At 51.8% G+C, this 24,781-nt stretch overlaps 1 protein-coding gene across 1 annotated transcript in view; it reads right to left on the minus strand.

Annotated features, from left to right (window-relative positions):
* COL15A1 (collagen type XV alpha 1 chain) overlaps positions 1–24,781 on the minus strand; it is a 104,732-nt gene that overhangs the window by 54,044 nt on the left and 25,907 nt on the right. Inside the window, exons 3-6 of the mRNA XM_039234836.1 lie at positions 12,598–13,145; positions 10,195–10,269; positions 8,601–8,681; positions 2,861–3,008 (exon numbers count right to left, since the gene is read on the minus strand). Coding sequence (XP_039090767.1) covers positions 2,861–3,008; positions 8,601–8,681; positions 10,195–10,269; positions 12,598–13,145 — 852 coding nt within the window. The remainder of the gene's footprint in view (positions 1–2,860; positions 3,009–8,600; positions 8,682–10,194; positions 10,270–12,597; positions 13,146–24,781) is intronic.

Here is a 24,781-nt window from a genome sequence, read left to right on the forward strand (position 1 = left end):
TGCAATTTAAGAAACAAATGGAGTCCTAAAGCAAAGAAAAACAAATTATACTAATATGAATGCATGCTTGTTATGGGCTGGGCCCCAGGCTAAGCACGTCCCATGCAGTGCCTCATTCAACCCTCCTGTTAGCCTATCTGTCCTACCTACAAGGACCTTCCCACCACCTGACAGCTGTGGGGACAGCCAGGACAGGAATCTCACGTTTTCAGTCTCCCCACCATCTCTCCATGGCATAGGTATGCTGCTCTGATCCACACGTCAGCACCTTATGATTAGTAACCCCACTTTGCTGAGGAGGAACAAGGTCCCACAGAAAGTAAGTGGCCGGGAGGGGCCCTGAAGCCAGGTCGGCCTGTCCCCATGCCGGGCCATCTGCATGCACGCTGTGCTCACGCATGTCCCATGTCCCACCGTAAGAAGTGAACTATGTATTGTCTGCACACATCACCACTCTCTCTTCCTCCCGGCTCCGGCCACCAGGGGGTGCTGTGCAAGCAGCAGGCCAGACCCCTATGCCTTTGAGTCCCCACTCCTTGGAGGGTGGGGAGTGGGGGTGCCATGGGGCAAGACCTTGTCAGGAAAGCTTAGAAAAAAACTGCTAGGTGGCTTTCCGTAGCCAGGGAGAGGGCTCAGGGTTCAGGCCCCTTTCTTCTCACCATCTGGGCCGTCCACCCAACCGGCAGAACAGAAACACTTCGGCAAGCTCCGTGGTTTCTGTTTGGCCTCTTCTCTGCCAGTTAAGGAGTCTGGCTGATCCCAGGGAACAGACGGGCTGTGCTTGGATCTGCATCCCACTCTGCATTTGGCTCCCACTGTCTTTGCACTCACCCCTCAGCCCAGGCGAGGTCCTAGCCATCGCCCTGCAGCACCGCCCCCCCCAACTTCCTTGCCCTACCTCAGAGATCCTAATTCTACCCAGGAGAACAGCATTCACATTCATAAACCCCTTCCACACCCCCAGCTGCTGGGCTCAATCCTCTGATCTACCTGGGAGGCAGAGATTGGAACACTCCGGGGGGGGGGCACGGCCACGTAGGGAGCACTTGGGCTGTTTTCTCTAAGGTGCCAGCCCTCCGTGCTCAGTGCCGGCCTGGCGGGGGGGGGGGGGGGGGGGGGGGGGAGGGGGGCAGTTAAAGAATCCAAATCTTGGTAAGCAACATGCCCCAGGCCCAACAGCAAAGAGGTGGCTGAGTGGTGCTTCTGTCCCAAGTGTCTGCTCTGTCCCCACTTTTTCTGTGGCTACACCCTGACTCCATGGTTGTATTATGACTTTATTAAAATTATTACACAAATTTTTTCCTAATCGGTACTGTATACCTTTTCTCACCATAGACTTCCCAATTTAGTTTTTATTTTTTAAATTATTTTTTAATGTTTTTATTTATTTTTGAGAGTCAGAGACAGAGTGCAAGCAGGGGATGGGTAGAGAGAGAGGGAGACTCAGAATCTGAAGCAGACTCCAGGCTCTGAGCTGTCAGCACAGAGCCCAACGTGGGGCTCGAACCCACGAGCATCAAGATCATGACCTGAGCCGAAGTCTGACACTTAACTAACTGAGCCACCCTGGCACCCCTCAATTTCGTTTTTAAAGTAACGCTCATTTACTGATGGCAGAAGTAAAAGGAATAATGATACATATGACTGCAGAAGACTGGTCAAACACAGAAGTAAAAAGAGGAAAGAACAGCCACCCACAATCCTGCCCCCCAGATAATGAATTATAACATTTTGTTGTATGTTATTCTAACACACACACACACACACTCTGCTCCACATGGCTATATCCAACTAGATATAAGTAACATATTCAAAATTAGGGTTACAGCACCCATACAGTATGAAATCTGCTTTCTTTGTGGAGTATATACTACGAGCACGTCCCTGGGTCACTAAACCTTCTGCATCACCAATTTCAGGGCTGTACATAGGAGTAGAATACAGTATGCCCAACCAATCCCTCCTCCAGGCAGTCTGAGTGGTTTTTTGCCTTTTTTCCTTCCCTGAATTTGGTGCTCTGGCCCGCGCAGTACACTCGGTCTGGAATGGCTGCCCCTCTGATAAAAGGCAGAAAGCACAGACCAATCTTAGGCCTTTGGGGACATGTCAAGCTGCTGCCTGGGGAATCACATCAGATCTTGAGTTTGGTCCAGTGTCCCCTGAACAGCTCGTGGAATAAGGTTCAGGGGCGAGAGCCCTGGACGGGGAGCCAGCAGGCCAGCACCTCCCCTAGGGCCTGCTGCTGACCTGCTGGGCCCTTGCCCCTCTCTGGCCACCAGTTTCCCACGTGGGCATGTAGGAGTTTAGATGACTTGATCCTATCCTCTGAGAGTCAGGAGTTTGTGGCCGAAGCTGGAAAGGGTAGGGATTCTGGAGTCAGGCTTGGGCGCTGGGTCAGTCCCAACTCTCACTTGCTGTGTGACTGTGAGCATGTCACTTACCTTTCCAAGCACTGGTTTTTTCCACCCATAAAATCCTAGCCAATAACACCATCTGGGAGATGTATCATTAAGAGATAAAATATGTAAATACACACAGTAGGTATTTATTATGTAGAAATAATTATTGTAAGCTTTTCTGCTGGAACTCAGTCCCTTCTGGAGTCTGGGAGTTAAAACTTCAAGTATCCAAGTTCAAATGCAGCTCTGTCATTTATAGGCCAAAGAGCCTCAACTAGGTAGCCCAACCTGACTTGATCTCCCCATCTTGTCTATAAAATGAGGATGGTTAGCATTCTCTCTTCAAAGGACTGAGGGGAAGGTTAAATGAGATGCTCTGTGTTGCATACATCACCCATGCTGGGTACACAGTAATTGCTTAATAAAAGACCCCCGTATGTAAAGGCGCATCAGGAACTTGCCATGCTCAGGGCTGCTGTGGAGGATGACACTCAAGTTGGTGGTTTCTGGAGTCCCCTCAGGTACAGGCTCTCCAGAAAGCTCTGCGTCATCAGAAGCAGGGGATGGAGTCGGAGGTGTGCTTATGGGTTCCACTTTTGCTTCTTTAGACTGAAGGGAGGAAAAATGAGACCCAAAAGGATTTACTTGGGAGGAAAGCAGAAAAAAACGGCAGTGATTATCATTGGAGAAAATAACATATCCACCAGGTGCTGAACTCACCCAGAGAAATGTCTGGACCTGCCTGCCCTGTACATAGGCAACCACTGAACGTCCCAGGGCCTGAAAAAGGTGCACGCTAGGGGAACTGAGTTCTGTTCCATTTACAGAGAGGCTCTGCTCCTCTTGGCTGAAGCCCCAGCACAAGGACCCTGCGCCCAAGGCCAGCACCAAGGACGTGCCCAAAAAAGCTCTGTTAGGTGAGGGAATGAATGAGTAAACAAATGAATGAACCAGGCTGTACTCAGTGAACACCATATAAATCCACTCCCAGATGTGTCCTGAATGCCTATGAAATAGAAGATGAGTGTGATTTCCTTCCAAGGAAACTTTAGGATCCGTGTCCCTTTTCCAGAGCCAGTCAATGTCTAAACTAACTTTACCAAGTAGAGGAAAATGAACAGACAAACGCCCCCAACAGTTGGAAACACAGAGCATCTTCAAGACGGAGGCAGAAATGGTGAGGGGGAGGCCACAAAGGTCATGACATCATCCCTAGACCAGGATCCCTAGACCCAGCCTCATCCCCTTCTGAGCTCAACAAGTTGAGGGCAGTGAACGGAAGGCTCCTGCTGACTGGTGTTGGACCTGCAGTATGAATAGGAAAACTCAGCCACTGAGGTATCAGGGCTGATTTGCTGATGGTAGCGTGACTTACCGATCCTGACTAATAACAGAAGGTTATTTCCTTAGTGTCAAAATTGAGTGTACAAATAATGAATCTCTGGTCCATCAGAACAAAGGGGATTCTTATGGGCACCATAACTTGGGACTTAATGGTTCATTCCTTACAGTCAAATCTAGGTCAGATCTCTGCTCCCCACTTACTGGTTACATTTTGTTGGGCAAGTCAGGTAGTTTTCCTCTTCTGTAAAATGGGACAATGGTTAACACTCACAGGGTAGAAAGTGCATGGAGATACTCAGCACGGAGCCAGGCCCATAGTATGAACCCATCAATGGTAGCTATTACCAACATCAGAGGAATTTTAAATGTTGAGAAAGGACAACACCTCAATAGTGCTTTTCTCTGGGTGTTGGTATTAGAGGTGATTTTTTAAATCTGCTTTGCTCATCTGCAATTGCATTTTTTTCAGTAACGAATATGGAATATTTATGTATTGACAATAAAAATCTAGGTTATTGTACTATAAAATCTCCAGGATAGAAGTGAGAATGGAAACCCCCAAGAATCCGGGCCTTGAAGAATGAGGAGAGCTTCAAAAGCCGGGATGGAGGGAGGCACCGAGTAGGAAAGGACACAGCACTGTCAGGGCCTGGCAACCTGCGCCTCACGAGGGCTTGAGGATTGGAGGCGCGAAGCAGGGGGCCAGAGCCAGAAGAGGCAGAGATCGGGAGGCCAGCTCTCCGGGGAGAATCTTGGCCTTGCACCTGGGGCCCTCATGGGATATTAGGCTCAAGAGAAGTGTGTGCTGCAGGAGTCCACCCTGACACCAGTTGGAGCGTGGATTTGAGGGCTGAACGAGTTGCGGTTTAGGCCAAGAGACCGAGGCGGCACTCCAGCGGCCCAGTGAGGCGGGACCTGGGCGGGTGCTGGGAGCAGAAGGCAGGCGCCACGGCCAGGGAGGCTGGGGAGCACTGCCAAGTGTCTTCCCCACACTTCCCCAGCTGCAGGGGTGACCCAGCGGGTGGTGAGAGCCCTGTCCCGGGCACTGGCTCCCTTCTCCCTTCCAAGAGTATGGGGCATCCTGCGGCGGTTCTCTGATGGTGTCCGTGTGGCGGCTGGAAGTGCAGTTGCTCTGTAAGGGAGCTGAGCTTTGGGACAGGGCAGGCAGAGCAGGGGGTGGGGGGTATGAGAACCAGGGCAGCAACGGAACAATGGGCTGAGCTCTGGTACTCAAGATGCAACGGTTCGGTTGTACGAGATCCCTGACTCCAGCCGGTCAAGTCAAAAGCCTCTTCTGTCACACTCCCAAGAAGTCAGCTACCATGCCCTGCTCAGGGCGGGGTACGACTCTGGTAAGCCGACCCTCGGTGGTCAGGCCGGGTGTCCTGCGTCCGACAGGCGGCTGCTGGTTTTCAGGGGTGAGCGCGGATGTGGAACCAGCGTGGCCTCTGACGCAATGGGGCTGTGGAATCTGAAGACTATATTAAAAGCGTAGGGATTTGCTGAGCCTCCCTCTCATTCACACTCAGAGTTACTCATTCCACACATATTTCCTGGGGCTCTACTGTGCGCCAGGTCCTTAGCTGATCCCAGGGGATCCGGAAATGAAGAAATAAGGCAGAGTGTCGGCCCTTCAATTGTTGGACTGTGGGCAGACCCAGACCCAGACACAATGTGGTTGACTGTGACACGTGGGACAGAAAAAGTGAGGGCCAAGTGCAGGAGGGGAGCTCCGATGAGGGCTGTGAAATGGATCCTGAAGGAGAAGCAGGAATCAGCCAGGTGGGGCAGGGGAGGGGAGGGGCGGGATGGGGAAACACACCATGGGGGCCCGGATGAAGGGGTACAAATGTTTACAGAGCCTGGGAGACTGTGAGCATTCGGGTGTGGCTGGAAAAGAGGTCCTGGCAGTGGACTGGAATCATCTGCAGCGCTTTTACACTTTCGGGAACCTCACTCCAGACTCCCTGGATCCGAATGTCCAGGTGTGCAGCCCTGAGACAACTGTCCCCCCCCCCAACCCCCCCACTATCCATCAAGCCACACACGTGATTCTGATGTACAGCCAGGGCTGAGAACCATAGGGACATTAATTCTAACTAAGCATGATAGAACTTTCCAGAAATGGAGAGGTGTGTCAACAGAAGCTTGACTTAGCAGGGGGAAGAATGGGATAGCAGGGACTCCTGCCCTAAATGGGGAAAGAGGTGAGGAAGGCTGGCTTTTTAAGTCCCTGACTGTTCAGGCAGTGCATGATTCAGTTCGCTGGTCATGGCTTGTGTCTTGCAGGATGGCAGGTTGGAAAGGGTGAGGACAGGAAAGCGAGATTCGTTCCAAGAGAGAAGCCAGACAGAGACGGGAGGGGAATGTCTGAGAGAAGAAGGAAATTCCCCCTGCTGTCCTGGGTGGGAGGGGGAGGTGGCCTTCCTGGGGGTAGTGGCCATAGAGGGAGCCACAGAGCCCTTTCCAGGAGATGGTGATGTGACTGACGGAGCCAGTCCTCAGCCCTGAACCCGAGCTGGAGACCTGGCTCTGCCCCCTCCAGGCTGGGCAGCCCTGGGGACAGAGCTCTGCACTCCCGGGTGCCTCAACGCCTCCTCTGAGGAATGAAGGGAAACACACTGCCCTGCAAATGGCAAAGGCAGTGAAGGCCGTGCAGGTGCCTGTGAAAGGGATTCCGATACCAGGAAGAGACAAGGGAGTATCGGGGCCCACAGACCCCGGAGAATTCTGTGAAGGACAGAGGGCAGCCACAGGGGTATGGCACGCCCTGCAGCCCCAGTCAACAGCCAAGCAGGAAGCAGGTGGCGGAAAGGGGGCTCCCGGGGGAACGGGGCACTCCAGCACAAGAAGCCTGTCAGTCAGGACTAACGACAGCCACCACCACGGCACTGAGGGCTGCTGAGCGCTAAGCCCCGCCTAGGCTGCACGGGGGTCATGTAACTTGTGTTAGCCTATGAAGTAGGCATGCTCCATCTCAACTGAGCAGGGAAACGTTCCCGACTCAAGGTCAACAAACAGTGAGCAGCAGAGGGAAACCACACCTGGTGAAACTCTGATACGCACCGGTTCTCTTAAAACCACTGGGGAGAGTGGGGCTGGGAAATCTAGAAACAAGAGTCCATCAAGTCACTTTTCTCTACTCCAGACACTTGGGAGATCTAGTCCTCACCTCCTCCCAGCTGCAGAGTGCTCCCACGTGTGCCCTGCACATGCAGGACTGTGGCCCCAGGTCCTGGCTTCGCCACTGCATGAGCCTAGCAAGGCCATCCTGCTCCCTGAGCGCCTGCTGCCAGGGTCCTTACACAGTTCTTGCAAGGATTAACTTAAGTCATGTATACAAATGCACTAGAGCCATGGTGGGTATCAGCAAATGCTGGCTCTCTTCCGTCCCCTCCCTTTCTCTACCCCTGTTGAGAGCTGCCTGGCTCCAATGTTTCCTCCACCAGAAAGCCCTCCCTGACCAGGCCCTGTCCCCATGATCATCTCATGCTCTCAAACCTCATTCCCCTCTCCTTTCCCTCTCTCAGGGCCACCGGGGTGACTGGCATCTCCCCACCTGAGTTGGCCTCACTCCCAGCCATGAACTGGGGCACTGGGGGTAGCACATCAGGCCAGAAGGCCCAAAGGACAACCCCTCTATGCCCTGCTGCATGTGCCTTGGGCATGCCAACGGGGCGGCCCAGAGCTGTGGCACAGAGGGTTTCAATGTCACCCAGACCAGCTAGCTACCTTCCCCACTACCACTCGCCTACCTGGCACCCTTGACCCTTCATCTTAGCTGCCCTAGAACCGGCTGTGGTCCTGGGGATAGACTCTCTCTGCAAAGTGCCCAGGCCAGAAGCACAGGGTTGTGGCCTGGACCCCGGAATGGGCATCAGGGGACCCATGCTCTAGCTTCAGCTCTGCCCAGGTAACCAAAGGCCAGTCTCCTCCCCTGTCTGGACCTCAGTTTGCCCTGCAAAGGGTAGTTTTCCGTAGACCTATGTACAGAAAGAGGGGGCCTTGAAGGCCCCCCAGCTCTGACAGATGACGGTTCTATTCTGCTTCACCCAAACCTCTGTTCCCACAGGTCTATAATCTATATTTTAGAGCCGCTGCCTTATTTCTATCTCCTTGCCTTTTTTTTTTTTTAAATCAGAGAGGAGTCTATAGAATGTGCCCGACTGGTAGAGGAGATTACTGGGCCTCTGTGTTCAATGACTCAGACACTGTTGGCTGTTTTCACTAAAAATGGGTTCCTGCTGTCTGTATGGTCTGACTCAGTGCTTTCAAAACCACTTCCTTGTCTAGGCCACAGGGTGCGTTCCCAGGAGGGAGGAGGCCCAGTCACCGGGAGGATGGCTGCCTTTCCCATGGGGCCAGAAGGGAGCTCCTGGGAAGACTATGCATCTCACAGGAGTGGGGGCCCCCAGCTTCTCGCACAGCCCAGAGCCTGGAGCAAATGCTACGTCATCTCCCATTCAGGGCCACTTCCCTCCGGCCAGACACCGGGCTGAGACCTGGGCCTGCACTGCTTCCTCTGACCCTCACAGCAACCCCAGGAGGCAGCACTCTGAGTAGGACTCTGTGGAAGAGTTGCTGAGGCTCAGAGAGGCTGAAGGAGTTCCCTAAGTTCACGGGGCTAGGAGGCAGCAGAACACAGTATTTGCCTTGGGACAGTCCTCCAGGAGATAACTGACATTCCAGTGTGCTGGAGATTTGGCAAAATGCCCTCGGTGTCTACTTTCCTGACCTGCCCAGATAAGCTGACAACGGAAGTCATAGATCTAAGAACAGAGATGTCAGACCTGGGGCTCTGGGCACTCAGCCCCTAAAAGCTGACCAAGAAGGGATGGCATAGCAGTCAGTACTCACCGGGGCTTGAGTGTAGGTGACAGCTTCTAAGATCTCAGCTACTCCATCTGTCTCCTGAAGCCCACTGGCCTCTCCCGAGCCCTGTATGGAGATAAATCATGCCGGGCACAGGGCAGGCAGGTGACAAGTGGGAAAGTCACAGAGAAACTGTGTGTGTGTGTGTGTGTGTGTGTGTGTGTGTGTGTGTGTGTGTGTAAGAGGGGAAAGGACAGAGACAGAGTGGAATTGAGAGAGAGCATGTGTACAGTGCACAGGCTTGGCTCTTTTAGCTGTTCCTTCCACATTTTATTGCCCACACAAACAAAAAACTACAATCACTGCCAGCCTCTAACACACCTACTTTTCATTTTGTCCAGGCCCCTTCAATCTCTATCAAAGGCCCTTCCATTTGCATGGCTGTCCCCAGAATGACGGAATTACATTGGAGAACAGTGACATTTTGAGAATGTCTTCCTGTTGCTACCTCATCTTCCTAATTAGCCTTCTAATGTCAGCCACAGGGACTGGGGGCCGTCATTTTGTAAATAATGCCTTATTCTCAGAAGCTGGGGTTGCTTCTACTTTTCCAGTACTAACAGCACTGCAGAGAAGGAATGGATATACCTACGGTTTTCCTGCTCCCGGCTTTATCTGAATGTCAGGCCAGGACAATGGCCTCAGGGAGCACAGGCATTCTTACAGGGCCAATTCCGTCTCTGACTTCCCACCCTGTTTCTAAATGAATGAAATCAACTTAGGCTTTGCTTTGAGGTTGACAGCACCCAAAGAGAAACAGAAGTTCTAAGAATGCTTTGTTTACCTCTGACTTTTTGCATCAAGCTATGGCTTTTGCCTGAAATGCCTTTTCTTCTTCATCTGGCAAACACTGGCTTGTCCTTGGTCAGGCATCAGCTCCTCCCTCACCTACTCAGGTCCCTCTTCTTTCACCTTCATGCCCCCACCCCCACCCAACCCAGAGAGCCTGGGTTTGGGGACCTCCCTGGTGCTCCAGTCACCCTCAGCTCTGTCACTGCATTGGAGCCTGTGTGTGTGTGAGCAGCTGGAGGACAGAGACCGCTGCCAGTGTCTCCCTTTATTTCCAGCACCCCCAGGACTGTCGCCTAGCAGGGGATTCAGTACATCAGCATGGGGGGTGTCGGGGGGCAGGCACGCAGAAGAGGAGCGCCATCTCTTTTCCCTCCCTACCATTCCACCCCCAGCTTAGGAACTGATTCATTTGCCAAGCACAAAAGCTAAATTTAGGCTCAGTTTTATAGGAATTTACACTCGTGTCTTCGAGTTTTAAATCTGATTTTTAACTTTGATTTTAGAATCCTGACACCCTTTTCTGGGAGGAAGTCTGGAAACCAGGCCACTGACTGCCGCAGCCACAGAAAAACCTAACACCTTAGGAGAGACACAACCTCCCCCCTCCCCCTACAAAAGAGATGGCTGAAGCTCTTAAAAAGAAAAGCCAAAATAGGACTTGAGGCAGAGCTTGACAAGTTGAGAGAATTTAGAGACTCCATGATGTTGAGGAAGAGGAACTGCCTGGGCGCCCAACCCCTGGCCGGCTGGCTACAGGGGGTGGGGGGGGGAGGGGATGGGGGCTCACCGAGGGCTCTTCGGCTTCACATAGCTCCTCAGGGGTCCTGGGGTCAGGGTGGACAGTGAGCTGCTGGATGGAGCCCTGGGGAAAAGCAGAGGGTCAGAAGCCACCACTTGTACATCTACAGCGTGACCGCTAGTGGAAACATGATTGCTCTGTACCGGAGAAGGCCAGGTGGAAGGATGGGTGGGGGAAGGTGCTGCCTGTGGCCGTGACAGTGGAGCCAGCCACCTCTTGGCGCACTCGCCTTTAGGGGGACTCTCCCTGGGCCAGTGTAGTATGGGTCCCACTACCTGGAGAGGCCCCTGAGGGGTGCCGTGTTCAAAGCACTCGCTGACATGGCAGCCCCCTATGTGGTCCCAGGTCCCCAGCCTGTCTGCAGGAGACCCCTAAGATGTGGGTCTCCCCTCTCCCAGAGCATCTTCCCCTGGAGCTTGAAGCTTCTTGGCTGGAAGGCCTCCTGTGAAGAGTGGCCAGCCAGCCTCCTGCCTCCTCTCTCCCCACCTGACAGCTCATTCTCCACGATGCTCCCAAAGTCATTGTTGAAAAACTATAATTGGGTTTTGCTTCTTAAGATTCCCTCACTGCGTCCCCACGCACTACAAATACACCCGAGCTCTGCCACGTGGTACCGTCGTCTACCAGGTAGATGGGGTATCAGGAAGCATGGGTGCGGGCTAAATGCATGACTATGATAACTTAGGGATTTTCCTTAGAATGGTGTATTCATAAAAGCCCATTCTTTTTTTTTTTTTTTAATATTTTTATTTATTTCTAAGAGAGAGAGAGACAGCGTGAGCAGGGGAGGGTCAGAGAGAGAGGGAGTCACAGACTGAAATAGGCTCCAGGCTCTGAGCTGGCAGTCAGCACAGAGCCCGACGCGGGGCTCGAACCCACGAGCCATGAGATCATGACCTAAGTGAAAGTCGGACGCTTAACCGACTAAGCCACCCAGGCGCCCCCATAAAAGCCCATTCTGACGAGAAAGTCAATTTTCTGCTATTTTCTCAGGGCACATTGTCTAAAGGGAGAGAGAGAAACGACCTGTCACTCTGGCGTTCTAGCTTATTCTACCTTTGCAGAAATCACTTAAATGCAACTGCTGTCCCTCCCCAAAGGTAAAATCACTGAAGGAATAATAAGCCTTCCTCTTTTTCTAATGCCTAAAACATGCACAAAGAGGGGCTCCTGGGTGGCTCGGTCGGATAAGCATCTGACTTCTGCTCAGGTCATGATTTCGTGGTTCATGAGTTTGAGCCCTGCATCGGGGTCTGTGCTGATAGCTCAGAGCCTGGAACCTCCTTCAGATTCTGTGTCTCCCTCTCTTTCTGCTCCTCCTACACTCATGCTCTCTCTCTCTCTCTCAAAAAATGAATAAACATTAAAATAAATTTTTTTTTCTTTTTCTTCCTTTAAATATTTTCACTTATCTCTAGGAGAGAGAGAGAGACAGCGTGAACAGGGGAGGGTCAGAGAGAGAGGGAGTCACAGACTGAAACAGGCTCCAGGCTCTGAGCTGGCAGCCAGCACAGAGCCCGACGCGGGGCTCGAACCCACGAACCGCGAGATCATGACCTAAGCGAAAGTCGGACGCCCAACCGACTAAGCCACCCAGGCGCCCCTAAAATAAATTTTTTAATGCACAAAGAGGGGCACCTGGGTGGTTCAGTCAGTTAGGCATCCAACTTCAGCTCAGGTCATAATCTCACGGTTCGTGAATTTGAGCCCTGCATCAGGCTCTGCGCTGACAGCTCAGAGCCTGGAGCCTGCTTCGGATTCTGTGTCTCTCTCTCTCTTTGCCCCTCCTCGGCTTGTGCTCTCTCTCTCAAAAATAAAATAAATAAAAAATTTTTAAAAATGCACAAAGAGCTTCCACTCAGGCTATCTCACTTAACCCTACAACTCCATAGCATAGGTCTTCTTACCCTAGAATACAGATAAGAAAACCCAAAGAATCCACAGTCTGAAGTCATCAGGCTAAACTGGAAACTTAGGACTGGAATCTAGGTCTGGGGTTCCAGGACTAGTACCCTCTGCACTACACACGCACACATACACACACACACACTCACACATGCACGCACACCTCCTTGAGGCTATAAGGATAGGATAATAACAAGAGGGGCACCTGAATGGCTCAGTCGGTTAAGCGTCCGACTCAATCTCCACACAGGTCATGATCTCACGGTTTCATGAGTTCGAGCCCCGCATCAGGCTCTGTGCTGACAGGGCAGAGCCTGCTTGGGACTCTCTCTCTCCTCTCTCTCTGCCCCTCTCCCATTTGCAATCTCTCTCTCTCTCTCAGAATAAACATTAAAAACTATTTTTAAAAATAACTAACAAGGATAGTTGCTTGTGTTTATTGCACAGCGCCCAGTGGCCTCTCTGATCTGTGGGGCTCGGACTCACGATGAATCTCTCCAGCCCTGTGGCTCCTGCGTTGCCCACGAAGATGCCTGCACTGGGCTCGAAAGCCAAGGCCTGGGAGGACCGCTGGAAGGGGACGTGGCTGTGTTCCTCGCAATCCACGAAGAGGGTCACTTCCTCGCCCTGGACGATCACTGCAAAGCGGCTCCACCTGTGGGTCATCACGGGCACCAGGAAGGCGGCGGCCTCATGGGACACGTGGGAGCCTGGCTCCGTGTAGTAGAGGATGATGCGCTGGCGGCCATCCTCCACGCCAGAGAGCCGCAGGCCCAAGTAGATGACCTTCTGGAAGGCATCCGTGATGGCAAAGAGCACACCGCCTGCGGCGCTGCTGGGCTTCACCGTGACGCTGATGGCAAAGTCCCTGAAGAAGGTGGGTGGGATGAGGGTCCTGGCCGGGCGGCCGACGTTGGCACCGGGCCCGAAGCTGTAGGCTGGGAAGCCACCATAGCCCGTCACAAAGGACACAGATGAGGGCAGGGGGACACCGATGAGCTCCGTGAGGTCCAGGGGGCCCTGGGAAACGGGTTCTGCAGGGAAGGAGACAGAGGCCATGCCTCACACACATATTCTACCAGGTGTGGAAACGAAGAAATAAAAAGTCACGAGTGAAATGGGATTCCTCAGGACCCCCACTGTAGTTCCTTAACTACTGGCTTTCAAACTGTTTTTGACAATGACCCACAATAAGAAATGCATTTACATTGCAAACACAATATGCTCCTTTCAATAGACATATACCTGCAATGCTGTTTCCTCTGTTTAGAAGTCTTCTCCTCTCTTATTTTATTAAAAGCATGCTGGCAAGAACCCACTACATTGATTTCATTAACCACTGAAAGGTCCTGACCTGCAGTTTGGAAACCTTTGAAAAATATCTCCTAGAATATTCCTAGAATGTATAATGTTCTCCCATCAACTTAAAGACTGTTCCTCATGTCCTTCTCTAAAACTGGATAAGTTTGTTTTGTTTGTTTGGAATGAGGTCTACTGCTGAAGTGTCCCAGGATGTGGGGCACAAGCAGGGACAGGGTGAAGTGTTCCCAGACCTCAGGGCAATGAAATTCACATCATTATCCTCCTCATTGTAGTGGTCATCGTCGTCACCACCATCATCGTGGACATTCCCTGAGCTTTCATTCTGTGCCCGACCCCGCTCTGAACTAACTCTTCACACATTAGCTCACTTTACCCTCACAACTCTGTGAGGGGAGACGCGGTTAGCCTCATTTTACTTCCAAGAGAAGTTAACAAATGTGCCCAAGGTAAGTTCCCTCGGGCTTCAAAGCCAGAGCACCTGACCTAAGTCTGGGCTCCTACCCCGCACTGTGGCGGCTGGGAAAGGCCCCAGGCTCAGCAGCCGGGGTGCGCTGGGAGCAGGCTTCCGGTTGGCTCCGGGGACGCGCACCGGCTCCTGAGGGGACACCCACCGGCTCCTGAGGAGAAGCCCACCATGCCAGCAATGAGACAGGGAGGCAGGTCTCAGGGACCGGTAGCAGGACCCCTGCAGGCAGGACAATGGACATGCAGGACCCTCTGGCCTCAGAAGTGAAGCCACACTCTGAGAATTCAGCCCCGTGAGGAAGACTGGAGTGAGGGAGGGCCAGAATGGAGCAGGGTCCTACCCCAGAGACAAGAGCCAGAGCAGACACCCGGTGACTATGGCCAAAGGCCAGAGGACCCCGAGAGGCTGAGTGACCGCAGAGGACTTGGGTTTGTGTCCACAGAAGACCCAAGCCATTCAAGGGCACCACAAGTAAAGCCCCATCTGACAAATCGAGCCTGCCTTTCAGTTTACAACTTGGCCCTGTCTAACTGAACTAACTGGCTGTGTGACCTTGGGTGAGTCATTGCACTGCTCCAAGGCTGGGTCTCCCTCTACGATACGGGCCCCATGAAAATGATGAAATGACACCACATGTACCCCTGGTAAATAGGGCGGCAGTGCATTAAACATTCACTACTCTTTCCTTTTACTGCATCCACTCAGCAAGACTGAGAGGTTGACCAGCAGGGGTTATTGCTGTGCTGACAGGGAGAAAGGAGGCCGAGATGGGGTGTGGGGAGAAGGCAGGCACGGGGCGGGGGGGGGGGGNGGGGGGGGGGGGGGGGGGGGGGGGGGGGGGGGGGGGGGGGGGGGGGGGGGGGGGGGGGGGGGGGGGGGGGGGGGGGGGGGGGGGGGGGGGGGGGGGGGGGGGCGGGAGGGGCATCCGGACGCCCTGCCTCTGTGTCCCTGAACTCCCCATACAGAATATATACAGGACCGGGTTTTTCATATGGGATTTTACTTAGTCCTCACTGCAGCCTTAGGGATTGACCGCCATTCCCACATCCTACACAAGAACCCGCCTTGGGCAGATGGAGTGACTCCTGAGTTACACAGTAAAAGTGGGAGATGTTTCAAGCCATGACTGGCCTGACCCCAGGTTGGTTGGCTGCCTCAGTCTCATAACATGGTGGGGGCTCCCTCCCCGAGGGTCTGGGGGTAATTGGGCTGCGGTGCCAATGACCCTTTAGCAGCAACTGCGACTCCGGGTGGTCCAGGAAAACCCAAACTTTGCTGGAGGATGGGAGATAAAGAGATGCCCTGACTCCAGTGCCCCACCCCCAGCACCCCCAGAGAAGGCCGCACAAAGTCAGCAGCTAGCCTGCCTGTGTGTGCGCGTGTGTGTGCATGAGTCACAGAATTACTATGAAATAGTGAGGACATACCAAAAAGCATAAATAATAGTATGAGACACATATTAAATGTTAAAGTGGTCAATTTGATGTATTTATGACTTGCCATCATTTTATTATTTATGGATTTAAAAAATTTTTGTAATGTTTTATTTATTTCTAGGAAAGAGAGAGAGAGAGAGAGACAGCGTGAGCAGGGGAGGGTCAGAGAGAGAAGGAGACACAGAATCTGAAACAGGCTCAGTCTGTTTTCTCTATTTGAGAGTCTCTTATGTTTTGCCCCCTCCCCATTTTTACATTATTTTTGCTTCCCTTCCCTTATGTTCATCTGTTTTGTATCTTAAATTCCACATATGAGTGAAGTCATATAATTGTCTTTCTCTGACTGACTCATTTCACTTAGCATAATACCCTCCAGTTCCATCCACATAGTTGCAGATGTCTTGCCAGCATTTTGAAAGGGAGTAACTGCCTGAGAGGATTGAATGAGATAGTATGAGGTGCGGGCACATGCTCAGTCAACGCTGGGAATTATTAACATCATCATCATTGTTGACTCTCAGGTTCAGAAAGGAATCTCAGAGGTCCCCTGATACAGTCCCTACCTGAGATGTGTGAACACCACACCGTCCAATATGGCGGCCATCACAAGTGTGGCTGTTGGGCACCTGAAATGCAGGCCATACCAACTGACCTGTGCCATCAGTGTAATATACAAACTAGATTTCAAAGACGTAGTTTGGAAAAAGTCTTAATTAGGAAAGATGCCTCATTAATAAAGTGTATATTGATTATATGTTGAAATGATAATTAGGGGAAGTACTGGGTTGAACAGAATATATTATTAAAATAATGTCTGAGGAATAGTATGAGGAATAGGCATGTGTCCACCACTCTTCTTAAGAAAGTATTGATTCAGGGGTGCCTGGGTGGCTCAGTTGGTTAGGCAGCTGACTTCGGCTCAGGTCATGATCTTGCAGTTCGTGGGTTTAAGCCCCATGTCAGGCTCTGTGCTGACAGCTCAGAGCCTGGACCCTGCTTCTGATTCTGTGTCTCCCTCTCTTTCGGCCCCTCACTGATCTCACTCAGGTCTCTCAAAAGGGAATAAACATTAAATTTAAAAAAAAAAATAGATTCAGCAGAAGCTCTCACACACTCTCCAATCCTATTCTGCTGGCCACACCCCCAAACACAGCCTCTTTGAGGGCTGTAGTGTGTATATCCCCATGAATGTCTTTCCATGTTTGCTACATGAGCATGTGTATGCCTGTGACAGAATGCAGAGCCACTGTGCATGTCTCTAAACCTCACATCAATGTTGGCCTGCTGCATGTATCCCCCTGACACTTTTTTCCCCACCCCAAATCGTATTTTTTAAATGTTTTATTTGTTTATTTTGAGGAGGGGAGGGGCAGAGAGAGAGGGACAGACAGAATCCCAAGCAGATTCCACGATATCAACACAGAGCACGATGCGGGGCTCGATCTCACAAACGGTTAGATCATGACCTGAGTCGATATCAAGAGTTGGATGCTACAGTCCCTCTGGAAAACAGTGTGAAGGCTCCTCAAAAAATTAACAATAGAACTCCCCTATGACCCAGCAATAGCACTGCTAGGAATTTACCCAAGGGATATAGAAATGTTGACGCATAGGAGCACAGGTACCCCAATGTTCATAGCAGCACTCTCAACAATAGCCAAAACATGGAAAGAGCCTAAGTGTACATCAACAGACGAATGAATCAAGAAGATGTGGTTTATCTATACAATGATATACTACATGGCAATGAGAAACAATGAAATCTGGCCATGTGTAGCAACATGGATGGACCTTGAGGGTGTTATGCTGAGCGAAATAAGTCAGGCAGAGAATGACAAATATCATTATGTTTGCACGTATAGGAGGATTAGGAGGAACTTAGCGGAGGACCATGGGGGAGAAGAAGGGGGGAAATAGTGGGGGAGAGGGAGGGAGGCAAACCATGAGAGACTCTTGAATGCTGAGAACAAACTGAGGACTGATGGGTATGGGGGGGAAGGGGGGAGATGTGCATGGAGGAGGGCACTTGTGGGGATGAGCACTGGGTGTTATATGGAAACCAACTTGACAATAAACTATTTGTAAAAAAAAAAAAAAAAAAAAAGAGTTGGATGCTTCACCAACTGAACCAACTTCACCAGGCTCACCTCAATATTGTATTTCTAAGGCTGATCTTTGTTGATGCAAGCGGCTGTGGATCTCATATTTTCACCAGAGTATTCTACATATTTTGACAGCAGTACTCTGTGGTATAAATGAGCCTGCACACAGTAGCTTACTCTTCTGCTGATGGGAAGGGAGATTTTCATCGCTCTTAAAACACTACTGCTATCGACTTCCTTCGACACATCTCCCCATGCTCTCGTGGGCAGGCCACTCCACCTGTGAGTGGAGTTATTGGATGATGTGGGGATGTACACCTGCAACTTCATGGGATGCTGCGAAAATGTTCTCTGAAGTGCAGATGTTTAAAATCAGGACATAAAAGACATATAACATTGTATAAGCTTAAGATCTATAATGTGTTGATTTGATACATTTCTACATTGCAATACACACACACACACACACACACACGTATATATGTGTATCTATCAGCTTTCACTAGAACCTCCATCAACATCACATAAGTACCGTTGTATGTGTGGTGAGACCATTTAAGATGCCCTGTGCCATCTGATGTGCCCACCAGCAGCATATTCTTACCAGCATTCAGGGGAGGGAGGGAGATGCGAAATGGGAGCAGTCCATGGGGCTTTTCAACTATAGAGATAATGTTTACTTCTTTAACTAAGCAATACTCAAAAGAAGCATTCATTGTAGTAATCTTTGTAGAACACGTCATGGAAACTATTTCACAATATTTTAGTGAAAACAATCACGCATCCTCAACAAAAGACCAAATGTGACCATGTTGGCGCCCCGCTGAGAAGGCTACTCCGGCCACCCAGGGCCCTCAGCCGTGTACCTGCGGCTCAGGCTGCTGCCTCCTGGCTCCGGAAAGCTCTGTGGTCTGGACACAGCTGCACTCCTCCCCAGCCTGCCCTGACACAGCCCTGGAGGGTCCCGTGTTGTTGCGGTCCTCCCCCTCCCCAGCCAGTGCCTTTCCCTCTGCCGCCCACACCATCTTTCCCGGCTCAGCTATTCTGCCAAAACTCCTTCTCTTCCTGCAAGACTCAGCCCCAGGTTCACCTTCCCCGAAATCCCTTGTTTCAGCGCCTGCACCCTCCCCCTCCCCCTCTGGAGGCTGCATTAGACGCTGGGGTCCTCCATCATAGTTCGCAGCACACTGCACGTCACTGTTGGGTCACTGTGTCTCTCCCCATTAGACAGTGAGGACAAGGACCACACCATCCATCTCTGTGTTCCCAGTCTCCAGCCTAATTCTGATGAGTGAATGAATGAATGCACAAATAAATGACTGCATGACTAAAATCAACCCCCTCATTTTACAAAAGGTGAAACTGAGATTAAAGGAGGAAAGCAGGCTGTTGGCTACGAGCTCAGATCTGACCCTCAACCCAAGGCTTTTCCTTTCCAGTTTGCAACCTGCATTAAAACAGGAATTAATGTTAAGTAGGAGAAACCCCAGAAGGCATAAATGAAAAGGCTGATAAATCTGGCTAAATTTAGAGGCAAAGAAATTCTTAAAGTTTTGCATAGCCAAAAAAAAAAAAAAAATCCCACAATATCTAATAAAACCTGCAACTGGGCAAAAATATTTGCCACATATACCACAGACAACAATCTAGTTACCTAATAAACAGAACAGATATTCGAATCCATAAGAGAACCACAACCAAGTGGAAAGACAGGAAATTCTTGCCACTGTAAAAAACAAATGAAAACGGCTCTTCAACCTCTGAGAAGATACTCAACGCTCACTCAGAATGAGAGAAATACAAGTTAAGGCTACGAAGAGATGCCATTTTCTCTCTCCGCTTGGCAAGCATCAGAATGTCTGGAAGTACCCGAGTGGGCAGGAGTGCAAGGGAAGAGGCCATCTCTAGCTCGCGCGTGGCTGTTAGGACCAGCAATTGGTCTAATGTCTGTGGGAGGCGCTCTGACAATATGTATCAAAATTAGAAGTGAACATGGACTCTTTGATCCAGAAGTTATACTTCTATGGATTTTTTCCCAAACGATGAAGTTCCATACGTGAAACATAAAGCATGCACAAGAATGTTCACGGCAGCATTGTTTAAAATGTATCTAACTGTCTTTGGGAATGGCTACATAATCAGTTTTGATGCACCATGCAGCCTTGAAAAGGGTGATTCCTTAGGTACTGATATGAAACAATCAACAAGATGCATTAAGTAGAAACAGACCCCAAAAAAGGGGTGCAGAACAGAATCATCAGCAGTTGGAAATGCATATATTAATATGTATTTGCCATATAAATACATATGTTTTAAAATATATATTAGGCTATCTCTAGAAGGATACACACCACACTGGGACCAGAGGTTGTCTCCAGGGAAGGGAGCTGGCGGGTGAGGAGCAAGAAGACACTTTCTTTTCTCTTGATACTTTTTTGTACTTTTTGAAATTTTATACCATCTACATGGTGTGAAAAAGACATTTGCATATTGTAAAGACATTAACTCCTTCCATCCCCTTTTAGAAATTATAAAACCTTTTCTTCCTGCGTTTCCTCCCTCAGATGCCTGTCTTTGCTCAGAAAGAAAAGGGGGAGGGGAAAGAGTGAAAAGAAAAGACATAGAAATGAAAGCAAACGCCCCACTGGGATTTCTTTTCTCCCCTCCAGGGTTTAAAGATAAAAACAAAACAAAACCAGGAGCGCCCTGCTGACCGCTCTGCTTTCTTCTTCCAGAGCCTGGTGTAAAGCTCTTCCTCCGGTCTAATCTCCCCCCTACTGAGAAGAAGAGAAGCCCCTTTCTGGCCGAATGGTCCAGGTCTGGACAATGTGCCCTTCCACGGGGAGTAAATGGGCCAGAGCCTCTCATCCAGCCTCTCAAACTGGCTTGTTTCCAAGTGGTGTCCCGAGAGCTTCAGGGACAAGTGGGGGTTCAGGGGACCTGGGGGCAGAGGTAGAAGGGCCAGGAAGCCTGTTCCAACCAGCCCTGAGCTGCCATGGCCGGTACAGCCCAGACTCCCACGTGGCCATTCTGGAAACTCTTTAGTCCCAAAAGAATCCTGCTTTAAAAAAAACAATTGCAAATCCATCCAACCTCCTTGTTTTATAGATAGGAAAACGGATGGTCAGGTAGGGAGCTCTGTGACTATGAGTCACAGCCAGGAAGTAGCAGACGTGCAGCGAGCAAGGAGGGACAGACAGAGTGGGGTGTGATTCTGCCCTGCCCCAGCCCCTTCCGGGCCTGGCAGTTGGGTGGCCAGCTGGAGAGGGGGCAGAGGAAGCCACCTGCGGAGGGGAGTAATTGGCATTGGACAGAGCTGGGTTCCCAGCCAGCCTCTGCCATTTACCAAGTGGGCAGCCTCTGGGTGGGTGACTTAGCGGTGATGTGGGGACACTCAGCCACCTCACATGTGGGGATCCGACAAAACGAAGGGTGGGAATTGCAAATGCTCAGCAAATGGTAGCGACCGGGGATCCTATTGGACATGAACGGTGTAAGCTTAGCAAAAAGCAAAGTCTGCAATGCGAGCCCTTCCTGATCGCCCCTGGCCTCCCGCTGCCCAGGCCCCTGCTGCCCAGGCCCCAGCTGCGCGAAGGAAGACAAGTGTGCAGGGGCCTGGCGATGGGCCTTGTTTCCACTGGGTCAGCCATAGAGGGAGCCAAGCTACAAGCTACAGGAAGCCCAAGTTCAGTCCAGCTCTGCTCTCAGCAACCCCTACCTCCCTCCCTCCCAACACAGCGTCCCACGGCGTGGCGTGGTGGGGAGCGACCCCTGGCCTGGAGTGACCCCCGCTCAGGGCCGCGCTGGGCCTGCTGGCTCATTTCCCCTTGGCTTCTGCAAGGAGGGCCACCTGCTCTGGTGGCCACCAGGGAGGGGAAGAGAAGCCAGGGAGCCAAGACAAACAGGCCCAGTAACTTGGTCCATAGGCTTGTCCTGGGATGGCTCTGTGCTGGGCCGGGAAGCAGGAGGGTGTGGGGATCACAGCTGGTGGGAAGACATCCCACCTTCCTGGGGGGGGGGGGCAAGTGCAGAGGAGGCAGAGGGGGGAGCTGATCCTGGAACTCTCTGGCCTCAGGAGCTGTGGGTCCCTTCGTGGGAGGGGGCCACACTGCTCCACAGATAACAGTATCTATCTCATAGAACAGCTGTGTCTTGAGTGAAATAATATACCTAAAATGCTTAGCACCCAGGAAGCCCAGGTTCAGAGTCTAAGGCCCTGGTTAAGGTTAGTGAGATGAGGCTCAGGCTGCACATCTAATAGGACCTCACTGTGGGCTCATTCATCTACTGGAGACACAAGCTCTGCCTCAATTCCACGGGGTTAGGTCTGTGGGGCCAGGGAGCCCTCTGAGCACAGACGAGGCCCAGGTGGGGAGGCAGAGCTCGAAGCTGATTGCAAGCTCTGCCAGTGACTCCACCTGTGCTCCTGGGCAAGCTGGTCCCCTCCCTGGTCCCCGTGCTCCTGTGTGCACAGCAAGCAGTTAGACAAGATGGGCTCTCAGAGCCAGAGCCATTCTGACGCATTCCAGGTATCTTTGCTGCCTTCAAAATACTTCCCAGGGCTGATTCTGACTTCAGTCTTGATCTCTTCCTTCATCAATGCATAGGGATGGCTTCATGTAGGATGGAGGTTTCAGCCCACTTTTCCAATTCATGGATTGATAACATTTATAAAGCCCCCAATTCTGCCTGTGTGCCACTGGGGATATGACGGTGAATCTAGAGTGCAGGTGCTCAAGAAGCTCATGATCTAGCTGCCTTGGTTAGCCATCACCCATTCATGCTACTTACAAGCTCCAAAGCCTTCAATGGCTCCCTAGTGCCTTCAAGATCAAGTCAAAATTACACTGAAGACAACCTATGCTTCGTTTCTTCATTCTCTCTCTTCCCTGCTGTCTCTGGTCATGTCGTTCCTTCTATTTCCCATCTTCTCACAGCTGAGTCATCTAAGCGCTCAGCAGTACGCTAAGACACTGAGACCTCCTCTCACCCGCTACACAGAATCACATGCACCAATCCCTCCTCTACTCAAATCAGGGCACAGAGCAGGCACTCTGGGCCGCGGCCTGATGAAAGGGGAAAGACAGATGCACAGAGGCCTCTCTCTCCTCCGTTCCTTGGCCTAGCCTCCTGAGGACAGCTGGGGGCGGCCCCTCCCAAGGGCACAGGAGGGGGGATCAGACAGCTTTAGAGATGGACCAGGCAGAGGAAAATCTGAACAGTCACTGCAGGGTGCAACTTTCCTCTCAGGGGTCCAAAGCCAGTTTCCATGGAAACCAGGGCAGATTCCTAGCAAAGAAGAAACAAACAGGGCAGGGTTCAGGTTTTCCTTCCGCACAGATGACAGCAACCTGGCCAGAGGAGGTGAAGAACGGGAGCCCTTCCCTCCCTTCCTCACAGCCACAGACTCTAGGGCATCTGGAATTTCTCTTCCCCAGTCTAACCTCAGTTTCTCTTTCTGTGTAATGGGCTGCTTCAGCCCTTCCATCTGTGGGGTGCTGAAGCAGTGCCCAGGACTAGCCTGGGCTTTGGAGCTTTGCTTCCCTGGGGAACTGTATTTGGCTTCGCAAAGCTCCATCTCACAGATGATCATCTGGGACCTGAGCCCAGCGCTCGCACTTGTTAGCATTTAAGGCCGGAAGGAGCTAAGGAGCGTTCCTCTGGCTCCAGGTCAATGAGGGCTGCAGACAAGCCAGACCGGGAGGGAGGCTGAAGACACCCCAGGATCGTGCATGGCAGCGACGCCTGGTGGCCACACGGAGAACTGCGTCTCCATGAAACCCAAGGAAGGCTTCCTAGGTTACAGCTGTGAGGGACACCACCTGGGTCTGGGGAAACTGGGAGAATGGGGATCCCAACAATAGATCTGAGAGGGTCCCAAGAGAGCAGGTCTGAGGTCACACAGGTTGCTGTGGTCAAACCAGGCCTAGAACTGCCTCCTATGCTGCCCGGGAAAGCCAAAGGTGCTCCCTCCCCACATCTCTCATTTCCACCTGTGCCTGTGAAGACCCACAGAACACTTTATTCAGCTTGAATGGGGACTCAGGACTCCTTCAAGCTGATTGGTGTATCCACTGGATGCAGGGCTCAGGAGGGTGCAGAGGATCCTTCTCCCTGCCCCCTATTGGGGCTGGAGCCAGTAGGCAACAATAAGCAGGTAAAGTGGGGGTGACCACCCCGGGAACCCCAGCGGGGCCCCTCTGGCCTGGATTTCCCTGCACCCAGCCCAGGGGAGAGAGGACTTCTCCAATACCTCCTTTGCTCCAGCAGCAGAAACCGGGGAGCCTCTGAGAACCAAGCATCCCCTATCTTGCTCCTTCTCAGGCCATCCTGCCTGGGAGGCAGACGTTCTTGCATCCTCTCAGGACCGCTCTTTCCCTTCCCTTTGGATGCTCCTACAGGGACAGGGCCCCTGAGGACTCTGGGTTATCAGATCAGACCTCCTGCCCTGTGGCTTCCCTTCCTCTGACTTCCCGAGAGAGACGGGGGGCTGGGAGTTCGGCAAGCCACAGACTCTCTGCAGGAAGAGCACAGCTCACCACCCAGAGAAGGAGTGTCCTCCACTACAGGGCCACCAAAAGGCCATATGCCCTGTCCTGTGCAAGGTCTCTGTGTGCACATATCCACTACCATGGAGTTAGCCCATCCCGCTTGTGACAACCCTGACCACTGCTGGACAATCTTTAGTCTTCAGAACTCTTTCTCCTGATGGACCCGGGCATGCCTCCCTTAGCTTGCACCCACCTGGCTGGGCCCTGCTCTGCACTCTGGGACCACACACAAGTCGGCCTTGACTTTTGCATCATGGCCTCAGAAGCGTTGGACGGGGGAAATGGCCAGCCTGGGAGGCAGACTGCCAGTAGCTCAATGTATAATCTTGAGCAATCTCTTCACCTCTCTGAGCCTCAGGCTGATGGCCTCCAGAGGCCCCTGCCAGGTCTGCGAGTCTCTGATTCTGCATCCTTCTTGTCTCCCGCCTATTCCCCACTTTTTCTAACCACTCTTAACTGTCCATTCCTCCAGCCCGCAGCCTTCAGGCCTGGAAGGAATGACCACAATAGGGAGCAGGACCAAACCCAGCCCTCCCCGCAGACATCTTGGTCATTGGGCAGCACAGTCTGGCCCGAGGCGTGGAGCACTGTGCCCAGGAAAATGTTACAACTCTGCCTGTGAGGAAGTATCGCCCCACCCAAGCCAGAGCCCACGGAGGCCCCCGGCTCCACCTGACTCCCCTCCCGAAGGAAAAGAGGCACGACAGAATTCACGCTGCATGGGATCCACCTGCACCCAGCAAAGTCGTAAGAGCTTCTTAGAAAAACCTGCCACCCAACGCATGTCTTAGA

Source organism: Hyaena hyaena, unplaced genomic scaffold, assembly GCF_003009895.1.
Source record: "Hyaena hyaena isolate Hyena2069 unplaced genomic scaffold, ASM300989v1 scaffold_93, whole genome shotgun sequence".
Classification (NCBI taxonomy): domain Eukaryota; kingdom Metazoa; phylum Chordata; class Mammalia; order Carnivora; family Hyaenidae; genus Hyaena; species Hyaena hyaena.